The 12,089-nt window shown below is 49.4% G+C and overlaps 1 protein-coding gene across 2 annotated transcripts in view; it reads left to right on the forward strand.

Annotated features, from left to right (window-relative positions):
- LOC123757981 (carnitine O-acetyltransferase) overlaps nucleotides 1–12,089 on the forward strand; it is a 72,487-nt gene that overhangs the window by 520 nt on the left and 59,878 nt on the right. For both annotated transcript variants that reach the window (XM_069338863.1, XM_069338864.1), the window contains exons 2-3: nucleotides 3,481–3,617; nucleotides 4,713–4,848. In XM_069338863.1, the coding sequence (XP_069194964.1) occupies nucleotides 3,481–3,617; nucleotides 4,713–4,848 (273 nt within the window). The remainder of the gene's footprint in view (nucleotides 1–3,480; nucleotides 3,618–4,712; nucleotides 4,849–12,089) is intronic.

The raw sequence follows: 12,089 nt of genomic DNA on the forward strand, positions 1-12,089 counted from the left end.
TGTCGCAGCAACGGGGGGCAGACAGTGTCGCGGCAACGGGGGGCAGACAGTGTCGCGGCAACGGGGGGCAGACGGTGTCGCGGCAACGGGGGGCAGACAGTGTCGCGGCAACGGGGGGCAGACGGTGTCGCGGCAACGGGGGGCAGACGGTGTCGCGGCAACGGGGGGCAGACGGTGTCGCGGCAACGGGGGGCAGACGGTGTCGCGGCAACGGGGGGCAGACGGTGTCGCGGCAACGGGGGGCAGACGGTGTCGCGGCAACGGGGGGCAGACGGTGTCGCGGCAACGGGGGGCAGACGGTGTCGCGGCAACGGGGGGCAGACGGTGTCGCGGCAACGGGGGGCAGACGGTGTCGCGGCAACGGGGGGCAGACGGTGTCGCGGCAACGGGGGGCAGACGGTGTCGCGGCAACGGGGGCAGACGGTGTCGCGGCAACGGGGGGCAGACGGTGTCGCGGCAACGGGGGGCAGACGGTGTCGCGGCAACGGGGGGCAGACGGTGTCGCGGCAACGGGGGGCAGACGGTGTCGCGGCAACGGGGGGCAGACGGTGTCGCGGCAACGGGGGGCAGACGGTGTCGCGGCAACGGGGGGCAGACGGTGTCGCGGCAACGGGGGGCAGACGGTGTCGCGGCAACGGGGGGCAGACGGTGTCGCGGCAACGGGGGGCAGACGGTGTCGCGGCAACGGGGGGCAGACGGTGTCGCGGCAACGGGGGGCAGACGGTGTCGCGGCAACGGGGGGCAGACGGTGTCGCGGCAACGGGGGGCAGACGGTGTCGCGGCAACGGGGGGCAGACGGTGTCGCGGCAACGGGGGGCAGACGGTGTCGCGGCAACGGGGGGCAGACGGTGTCGCGGCAACGGGGGGCAGACAGTGTCGCGGCAACGGGGGGCAGACAGTGTCGCGGCAACGGGGGGCAGACAGTGTCGCGGCAACGGGGGGCAGACAGGTGTCGCGGCAACGGGGGGCAGACAGTGTCGCGGCAACGGGGGGCAGACAGTGTCGCGGCAACGGGGGGCAGACAGTGTCGCGGCAACGGGGGGCAGACAGGTGTCGCGGCAACGGGGGGCAGACAGTGTCGCGGCAACGGGGGGCAGACAGTGTCGCGGCAACGGGGGGCAGACAGTGTCGCGGCAACGGGGGGCAGACAGTGTCGCGGCAACGGGGGGCAGACGGTGTCGCGGCAACGGGGGGCAGACGGTGTCGCGGCAACGGGGGGCAGACAGGTGTCGCGGCAACGGGGGGCAGACGGTGTCGCGGCAACGGGGGGCAGACAGGTGTCGCGGCAACGGGGGGCAGACAGGTGTCGCGGCAACGGGGGGCAGACAGGTGTCGCGGCAACGGGGGGCAGACGGTGTCGCGGCAACGGGGGGCAGACGGTGTCGCGGCAACGGGGGGCAGACAGGTGTCGCGGCAACGGGGGGCAGACAGGTGTCGCGGCAACGGGGGGCAGACAGTGTCGCGGCAACGGGGGGCAGACAGGTGTCGCGGCAACGGGGGGCAGACAGGTGTCGCGGCAACGGGGGGCAGACGGTGTCGCGGCAACGGGGGGCAGACAGGTGTCGCGGCAACGGGGGGCAGACAGGTGTCGCGGCAACGGGGGGCAGACGGTGTCGCGGCAACGGGGGGCAGACAGGTGTCGCGGCAACGGGGGGCAGACAGTGTCGCGGCAACGGGGGGCAGACAGTGTCGCGGCAACGGGGGGCAGACAGTGTCGCGGCAACGGGGGGCAGACAGTGTCGCGGCAACGGGGGGCAGACAGTGTCGCGGCAACGGGGGGCAGACAGTGTCGCGGCAACGGGGGGCAGACAGTGTCGCGGCAACGGGGGGCAGACAGTGTCGCGGCAACGGGGGCAGACAGTGTCGCGGCAACGGGGGGCAGACAGTGTCGCGGCAACGGGGGGCAGACAGTGTCGCGGCAACGGGGGGCAGACAGTGTCGCGGCAACGGGGGGCAGACAGTGTCGCGGCAACGGGGGGCAGACAGTGTCGCGGCAACGGGGGGCAGGACAGTGTCGCGGCAACGGGGGGCAGACAGTGTCGCGGCAACGGGGGGCAGACAGTGTCGCGGCAACGGGGGGCAGACAGTGTCGCGGCAACAACCCACACATTTGAAAATAAAGGAAATGATGTTCTGGACCATCCTGGAATATTATAAAGTTGTATTTTGTTTATTTGCCAATTATGTAGGAAAAGATCTTTACAAAGATCTTTCTCTGGTTGAAATACTATATACTTTATATATTGTTTGGTTAGGATGTATTGGTTTAAGTTAGGTTGGCTTAGGTTAAATTAGGTTGAGTTGGTTAAGAATAGTTAGGTTTCAAAGTTTGTTGGCACAACTGTCTTTTTATACAATGTGACTTGTATACTATTGGAAGCCACGACAGTGCCACCATTGACAAGATTGTGGGCTTTGGGGGGTAGCACATAATGTTTCCTAGTTTGCTGACTTATGACTCTGAAACCCTTATTTTCATTTTAAAAGCTTCCTTTTAGTGATCACAGGTTGCCTTTATTTTGAAATTTTTCTGTTTTTTTCTGAGCACTTTGCTATTTTTTTCCAGTTTAGGCACCCTTAGGAGATTATTTATTTCAAGTTTTCATACCTGCCAATTCTATAATAATAATAATAATAATTTTTATTTAGGTAAAGGTACATACATAAAGAGATTTTACAAAGTTTGTTGGCTTTATAGATAGAGCTAGTACATACAATGCCTAAAGCCACTATTACGCAAAGCGTTTCGGGCAGTCAGACATCTTCTTTGGTTATGAGATATCTTATACATACAGGTATCTACAACATTTGCCAAGTTTTTTTCTTCTATGGTCCTTTTATATCCTTAATATTATTTCCTTCTCTCTGAATCCAAAAATGATTAGCACTTTGCTTGTCTAGTATAATTACTGTTGTCAAGGACAATAGGATACGTGTGCTTAGCCATATTGCTACCTCATAAGCCACCTACTTGACCTTCCACAGGATGCAGCCCACTACAGTGCCTCACTCCTCAGACTGCTAGGTGAACAGCGGCATCAGATAAAAATAAATGTGCCAAACCATTTGTCCCACCTGGGAATTGAACCTGTATCCCTTGATTATTTGATTGAGGCAAGGACATTGACCATTATGCTACTGTGTTCTATACCAGTTTTGTATTTGTTGACAATTCTCTTTATATTTTGCCTTCTACGCTTGCTTTGGGTATTTGCAATTTGTGGCTTTCCCAGCTACTTTTTCAGCAAATTCTCTAGTCATTTGAAACATAGGTTAGTTTCATTTCTTCCTAAAATTTTTAGTCCTTTATGACCTAATTCATCTGATCTGTATTACCGGTAATTCAATTAGAGGTACAGTTTATTAACACCACCAGTTTGTTTTATTCAGGCTTTTAATAAAGTGATAATTGCATGATATATGTATGTAATGAACTGCTCTTGTCTTCAGTTCTACATAACCTTATTTTTGTATTGACAGGGACTAAGGTTTGGAAGAATTATTAAAGCAAGTAATGTGACAATGGTTGCCCAGATAAGAACACTACAAGATGACCAGTCAATTTTGCCTCGTCTTCCTGTTCCTCCACTTGAAGACACACTCAACAAATATTTAAGGTGAGTAGCTTGCGTCGATTACAGTACTCTACCTGTATTTCCTTATGGTAACTTGTTTATCCTTGAATTATAATATTGTACACTTTTGGTTGAAGGGTAATATGTTAGTAAAATATTCTTTACAGTTCATCTTGGTGAAGTTTACCATGATGTAAATATTTGCTAAATTGTGATGAATAAATACATCATCTTGTGATTAAGAAAATAATTAGTAGATACTGGACTAAATGCTTCTACAAACTAAAGAATGACCATCTTCTGGGTAGACAATATATTCCACACAAGCACAATGAAATGTCAGTTACACGATATATCTTGAAGAAAATAATGAAGCCGTTTGATGGGAGTTCGGGGATGCTTAATTGATTCCACCATATGGACTCTATATTTTATCTGTTCCTTGTGAATTGATAGCAATATGATCCGAGAAACATTTCCATTTTCCATCGTAAAGATGCAGCACCCGGCCAGCAACTTCCTTATAAGTCAAAGGGGACCAATTTATTGAAACAATAGCAGAGGCCTTCTAGCAAATGTGCAGTCATTGGTTAACCATTATTGGTCAGTGGAGACGTAGACTATCCCTGGCTCATGCAAAATGACTCGAACATTGCAAAACTTTAAGCCAATATTTTTTTATTTTTTTATTTTATTTATATATACAAGAGTTCTTACATTCCTGTATAGCCACTAGCACGCATAGGGTTGTGTATTGTTGTGTATTCCCTAGCCTTGGTCTTTGGGTCAAGTGACCATAATCTCCAGGGCTGGGTTCCCGGGCTACCAGCAGTGTGCAATTGTGCAGTAGGCTTCCAGACATTAAGCCTTTGTTTCTCTGACTTGTGCTCTGGGGTCTCCTGGCTGAGTGCTCAGTCTGTCTCTGGGGTTTAGCCCCCCTTGAGCCCCAGGTCACAGGGCTGTTAACTTATTTCTGATTTATTGGACTCGTCTTGTATTATTGGGACTAATTGTCTGTTTGTCCAGTACACTGTTTGAGGTACTGGCAGTATGATTTTTAAAGTAATATGATAAGCAATTTGTACAAATGGTAGTAAAACCTGCATTTTAAAAATTAAGAAATAACTTGTTTTACAGAACAGTGAAACCTCTCGTAACAAATGAAGAATTCCAAATTACGGAGGATATTGTGAAGAAGTTTAGTGCACCAGAGGGAGTTGGAGTTCAGTTACAAAAGAAGCTGTTGGAAAGAGCAAGAACAACTGAAAACTGGGTAAGCTACATGGTTTTTCTAATGACTCGGTTATTTCCAGCAACATTCACAGTCATAAATGTCCTGATTGAATCCTGCACGTGTAAGATGAGTATTATAACTTGATAATTCTTGTTGTCAGGGACAAGAATCCTGTACTTAGGCTTGTATCAAGGACTACCCCTTATCCCGATAGGTCTAACTCGGGTATTCACCCGATTTAAAGACCTCTAATATAGCGTCTCGCTGGATTTACGACCGCTTTTAAGACCAGTACTGTATGTACTGTACAGGTATTGTTGAAACCCAGTCTTCTGTGATAGCATCTGCACATGGACATTGTGCTCCAGTGGTTCATTGCCTTAACTGTGGAGGTCCATCTGTCTCGTCTGTTGCAACATTGGATTCTGGCCCATAGCATGTCTTGGTTTTCTCTGGCTTTAGTCCTTGTGATGATTTACATTTTTTCATCCCTGTCTGTGCCTCTGTATATACCCTTTACCTCACTCTTTAGGGAGCATTGTCTTACTCCTCGTCATGATTACGAGTCGCTGTAGCCTAGGCTGCCTCCAGGTGAGAGTTGTTCCTGAGCAAGAGTTGTTCCCTCAGTATTTGAGGACATATATATATAATTGGGATTTGATAATAGATAAATGTAGATGGTAAGAATAAAGTAGACTAATAAATGACCGATTTGAAAGTAAAGAGGAAATGTTGTGAGGCGGAAGAATCAGAGGCAGAATGACTCCTGGGTTGAAGTAGGGATTTCCAGGTGGCCCATTGAACCTGCAAGTTCAAACTGAGTAGAGGAAGGTGGTCTGGACCAATCACCTTCTTGCAAGACAGTAACGTAATGCCGACAAGCTTCCCCCGGGCGGCGAGACTCGTCACTTCACCACCTGATTCAAGAGATGTTGGTTGTCCTGTCCCTGTTCCTATTTTCCCTGGAGTAGTTTTGGCACCAATTAGATCATGAGGAGGCCCGAACCATAATAAGTTAAGGCTGAGACTTCCAGGAAGAATTTGGACTACTAGCTGCTCTTGTTTGATAGCTGGATTTGAAGCATTCTATATCTGCCATCGATATTTGGTTAAAACGACGAAAATAGACCAACTAGTGGACATAAATTCCCAAATGAAAATGAGTAAACAAGCATGACGTTACACAATCATGTGACACTTAGGTAATTACGAAGCTGCATGTGGGGGGTCGGGGCTTAGGAGGATGACTCGCCCCCACGGCCTAATGTGGAGGTTCCCGGGTTTCACCCGGGGTACAAATATACCTGCCTGGGTTTTCCGACCCTCGGAGCGGGGCTTACTGTTACAAGGAGTGGGGTTTTCCTTCCCCCCCCCCCTCTGTGTTTGAGTTGGATTTGGCTCCTCCCCGGGTTTGGTTCCGTTCTTCCGGAGGTTTTCGGCTTCCTACGTCTCGCCTGCTGAGGTGCGGGCAGCCACTGCGACTTGCCTCCTGCGCGACCAGGAATATTCCTCTATAATGGATCCGTCTTCCTTCAGATTTGGATCTTCGTCTCCATATTGGGATTGTTATGAGGTTCTGGAGTCATCCTGGTTAGTGGACTGCCCATTGTCGTCGTTGGATGCTTGGGGCACTTTCTGTCGTACCCACACACTTGAGTGGCACGAGATATTGACTGTGGTCCAGGTTTACCTGGGGGGGCGACTTTGAGCACCTTGATATTTTTTTCGCGCCTATCCTTCTGCGAGATGTGGTTGTGATTCAGCTTCATGTGCAGGTTCCCTCCTTGTCGGTTGTGCTTGTGGTTGAGGACTTAAGAGTTCGTGGCTTGCTGGCTTCGGCCTTGCGTTTCTTTTTCCATCTTGGAGCTGTCTTCGGATTAGCTTGCGGAGGATGTAGAGGCGCTTGGAGCTGTTCCTGGGTTTGGTGCCTTAGCTCGAGCGTCATCTGCGCTTTTGAAGCTGTTTGCGCCGATCCTGTGGGATGCACTGTCGTGGTTTTTCACTGCGCGTCTCACATGTCGGCAGGTTGTGTTTGCTTCCTCCTTGGAATCCACTTGGGCTCTGGCTCTTAGGTAGTCTTCGCCCTTTTGTCCTTTGCTGTTTGCGGACTCTGTGGTCGAGCATTATATGCAGGCGGCGGCTTCCAGCTATCGTCCGAAGTCCAACTTGTTGGTTCTCCGGAGGTCCCAGATGGGTTCTTCCCGGAGGGGTTAGGCCAGGGCTCTGGGTTCCGCTCATCGGGGTAAGCCACAGGTGCCAGTTTCGTAGCCGATGCCGCTTTCGGAACCATCTGCATCTGGTTGGCGGGGGTGATCGCTTTGTGCGCAGATCAGGTTCTTGTAAGGGGCGTCGGCCCTTTTGTGGTTCACCCTTTTGACGGGGTGATGGAGGAGGGGGAGGCTTGTTCTGTTTACTCACGCCTGGTCCTGGCAGACAACCTGTCCCGGTTCATTCCCATGTCCATGGAATGGAGGGTTGATGCCAACTCATTCAATTAGCTCTGCCGGACGTTTGGGCCTCTGGAACTGGATCTCTTCACGTCGGCGTGGTCGCGGCATCTCCCGGAATACGTGTTGCCCTTCCCTCACTGCGAGGCCATCAGGGTCGACGCCTGGCAGGAGTGGGCGACCTGTACCTCTTTCCCTCCCCCCCCCCATCCCCCCCATCCCCCCCCATCCCCCCCATACCCCCCCATCCCCCCCATCCCCCCCATCCCCCCCATCCCCCCCATCCCCCCCCATCCCCCCCCCATCCCCCCCATCCCCCCCCATCCCCCCCCCCATCCACCCCCATCCCTCCCCAGTTCAGATGTTGCTCCTTGGTGTCCAGCACACCCTTGGTTTCAGGTGCTGCTGTCTCAGTGTCCGAACCCGAGGGTCTTCCCACCGCTCCACCTCTTTCAGCAGATCGGTCCAGCCCGGTACGAGGCTGGTTCGTTCTTCTCCTCGAGTTTTTGCATCTGGAGTTTCTGACTAGAGTATCATCACTTGTATAGGGCGCAGATGGCTTCGTTGTTGGTCTCCCACCTGCGTGCTTCGTCTCGGAGGCAGTATGAAGTTTCCTGGTGGTCCTTCTGGTTTTTCCTATCATGCATAGGTGTAGTTCAGTCTCTGATAGGGTTGTCTTGTCCTTCCTTTCGTGGTTGCTGTCATCTTATGCCGAATACTGTTGCCTCGTATCGTGCGGATCTGGCGGAGCTGCTCCAGCTTGCTTTCGGTATTGATGTTTCTTCTGCCCTGTTCTTCAAGCTGTCTCGTGCGGTTTCATCTCCGGCCTGCTCATGCTCCTCCTGAGCCGTCCTGGTCTTTGGCTCAGGTGCTCTCTTTTCTCCTTGATTTGTAGTGGCCCCTTCGGTTCAGGATTGTTTTTTCTAAGGCTCTTTTTTTTTATTTTTTTTTTCCTGTTGGCATTGGCCTCAAGTCGGGTCGGAGAGCTTCATGCTCTCCTCCAGCGCAGGGGTTTCTGCTCTTCTGGTCCTTGTGGTAGGTTTGTTCGGTTGCAGCCGGCTCCTTCTTTTCTGGCAAAGGAGGAGACTGTTGCTTTCCGGATGGGTCCTTGAATTGTTAATGCTTGGTTGGTCAGGCCGGGGGTGTATCAAGTGTTGTGTCCAGTTGCGACTCTCTGTTGCTATTTGCGCACCACGGCTTCGGTGGCTGGGGATGCGCTTATGGTTGACCCGGTTTCCCTCCTTCCTTGTTCCTGGGCTCGGGTCTCCCAGGTCTTCTGTAGAGTTAATGAAGTCTAGCCAGCCTGCGGTCTATCCCCGTGCCCACGATGTTAGTAAGTTGGCTGCTTTGGCTGCCGTCTTTGGCAACATGTCTTGGGTTGATATTTGGGAACGGGGTTTTTGAAGGTTGAACAAGGCCCTGGCCACTCGCTATCTTGACAATGTCCCTGGACCTGGTAGGGCCTGCGTTGCATTGGGTCGGTGGTTGCAACCAGTTTTCTCGACTTCACATTGAGGAGTAAGGGTAAGTCCCTGTGTTTTTCCTTGTCTTTATGTAGTTAGCTCCAGGGAGCTGACGGGGCTTCCTCCAGAAAATCTGCATTGAATGTAATGAAACGCCATTTTCTGGCTGAGCCCCAGAGGCTCTTCGGCATCCCTCCCTCCCTCCCCGGTCGGCGGTGTTTTTTGCATGTTTTCGACATCCAGCCGGCAGTTGGATCGCCAGCCCGGGAGTCTGGGGCTCCCCCTTCCCACTCCCGGGGAGGGGAGAGCTGTGCAGGCATGCGGCTTGGCTCGTGTGATGTCATGCTCGTTTTCATTTGGCGAGTTCTGTCCACTCGTTTGTCTATTTTCGTCATTTTAACCAGAATAGGGGTTTGTTTTGGGGAGCTTACCTTTCTGGGTGCCTGTCCTAGTGGATGGCAGATATCAAATGCTCCAAAATCACACGTGCACTTCAATAGGCCATTGCTTCTCGTGCCTCTCTGAGGGGGTCAGGTTCTGGCTCATGATACCCGGTAGGCCTAGAACTCCACCCACATTGACCGATGCCACAGTTTGGGATATTCATATATGCCTGGATAGCTTCAGGGAGCCTCTGAGACTTCCTCAGAAAACGGTGTTTCATTACATTCAACTCTGGGTTTTTTTTTTCGAAATTTCTCAAACCAACCCTTATGCTCATTAAATTCTTTCGTATCTTCATCACTCATTCCAGGGGTTTTCTTTATAAGATCTTCATGTAATAGCCTTGCTTTTTCACAAATGATGGGCTCTGAAATGCTATCCCCTGCTAACTGCTTTTTTTTATCCAAATTAATAACTTCAACATTCTCAAATGTTTCTGTTCTTTGTATCGTGATTGTTAGTCCATTGATCCCCGGACGCTACACAAGGTACACAAGGTAGGTACTCCTTTTGCCACTTTAACACTCGTAATGTCCTTTTTCTTAGCAATTACAGAACATATTGTTGACATAGATTTGTTGTACTGTACTGTCTAGCTAGTTCAACAGCCCACATACCATTTTCATTTTTACGAATGATGTCATTGTTTTTGCTCTATGGTCATCCTCACAATTGTTCTCTTGAGGTTGACCCTTGCCACTGACTTTCTTGGGACCCATGGCATGATAAATAATAATTACTTTTCTGTTCAGAACCCCCCTCCCTCCCCCCTCCCCCCCCAAAAAAAAACACACAAAAACAATGAAATTTTTCACAAAGAATTCAGGCACAATTGTCACTGGGCAGGACACATTGGTAAACTGAGGCACGCCTCACCCGCACCACCAGAACCACGAGCTAGGTCGACCCATATGTGTATAAAAAAAACCTGCAAGTGAGGCAAACCTTGAATACTGAGTCAATATTTTAGAAAAAAATTGAGCTCGAAAACCGAAAAATTTGAAATGGGACATTCAAAAACTGAGATTCCACTGTATATGTTGTCACTAGTTAGTTGATAAGGGGGGCAGAGGACCCCAGAGGACAGTGTGGCGGGTGGCACAAAATTTGTGGGGCTACTGATTTGTGGCGCAGTAGATGCCAGACGTCGCCAACCAGATGAAATGTAGATACAGTACTTGATTTATTTGCCCAAATGGGAATTAAAGGTTACTGGTAGGAAATATCTTGTAAGTAAAACATTGACTTGTATATATGAATGATTATTGACTTGATTTCAAATAGATTTGTGATGTTTATATGTGTTCCCAGATGATGCCAAGTTGTGTTGATGTTTTAAAGTGAACTGTTAGGCCTATACCTGTAGATATAGTAGTTCTTACGTCATTATTACCGAGACAATATATTTGTGTATTTTGGCTCGTAGTTTGATTCTCGCAACTGGAAGGTTATCGTTAATGTGATTGTCATTATGAAATAAGTATTATGTTAATGTGATTAATTTATGTTGAGGAAAGAGCAACAGATTAATTTGTACTGTGTCTATTTAAAGGGGACTTAGTTAGCTAGACTAGATAAAGCTTAGTCTATTTAATTACTATTGAAGGTGAAGGGTTGTAAGTTGACTTTCATACATATAATTTTAATAAAGTTATACGAACGCCTACTAACTATTATTGCTCCCTGCCTTGACGACCATGGGTTGGTTATGATTTTAAGAATGGTCTGGACACTTAACTAGCTGGATTATAAGGGAGAGATACGGAGAGTGGAGGCTTGACAACAAATTGTAGTAAACTATGAACAGATATCAGGCAAGCTGACATTGCAGTGCGAGTATTGACAACAGGTGGTAAGCGAAATTCTCCCATGCCCTGATCTGATGATTCTCAGAAGTGGATGACAGAAGAGGTAGCTGCTTCCCTCTCTCCAGTGATAGTGGGAGTATTTTTATTATTATTATTAATATAAGCGAGTGAGACAAGTCTCGTCTGTTTCAGGCAGTGAGCCACAGTTCCTTTATATACTTTACACTTGGGGGCTTTTGTCAGAGATACAGTAGTTAACACTTTTGCTCGGCGACAACTCGGCATTGAGTCCTCCGTTAAATAGAGGGGAAGTCCAGTAAGGACTCCGCATTGAGTCCTCGGCAGTAATTGGTGGCGGCTTCGGGAGGGGCGCACCGCGGTTTTGGACATTATACGCATATACTCCTGTAGGGAATTTCATTGCGAATAAATTGATACCAAAATTAAAGACCTAGGACCAGAATTGAGGTAATAAAGTTGAAAAGAGTATACCCAGTTTTATTGCTCTTGATTAGCGCACACTGGGCTAACGCTCCGCCACTTTCTTTGTTTGCTGTGGGTGATACGCCAGGGCTTTTGGACTTTATATTTGCGTATACAGTACTCCTGTAGGGAATTCTATTGTGAACACAATATCAAAATGAAAGACCTAGGACGAGAATTGAGATGTCCAAAGTGTAGTGTACACATTTTATCGCTCTTGCGCGCTCCCGGGTAACACGGTCTCACTTTCTCGCCAGGCTTTTGGGCTTTAAATGCATTTAGTCCTATAGAGAATTTCATTGTGAATGAATTGATACCAAAATTAAAGACCTAGGACCAGAATTGAGGTAACAAAGTTGAAAAGAGCATATCCATTTTATTGCTCTTTATTAGCGCTCACGGTAACGTTCTGTCACTTTCTCTGTTTGCCGTGGGAGATGTGCTGGGCTTTTGGACTTTTATATTTGCATATGATCCTGTAGGGAATTCTATTGTGAACACAGATACCAAAATGAAAGACCTAGGACGGGAATTGAGATGTCCAAGGTGAAGAAAGAGCTCTTGCGCGCTCCCGGGAAAGATGCTCTCACTTTCTCTCCAATATTTTGGGCTTTATATTCATTTAGTCCTGTAGA

The sequence above is a fragment of the Procambarus clarkii genome, chromosome 40 (assembly GCF_040958095.1).
Source record: "Procambarus clarkii isolate CNS0578487 chromosome 40, FALCON_Pclarkii_2.0, whole genome shotgun sequence".
Lineage (NCBI taxonomy): Eukaryota > Metazoa > Arthropoda > Malacostraca > Decapoda > Cambaridae > Procambarus > Procambarus clarkii.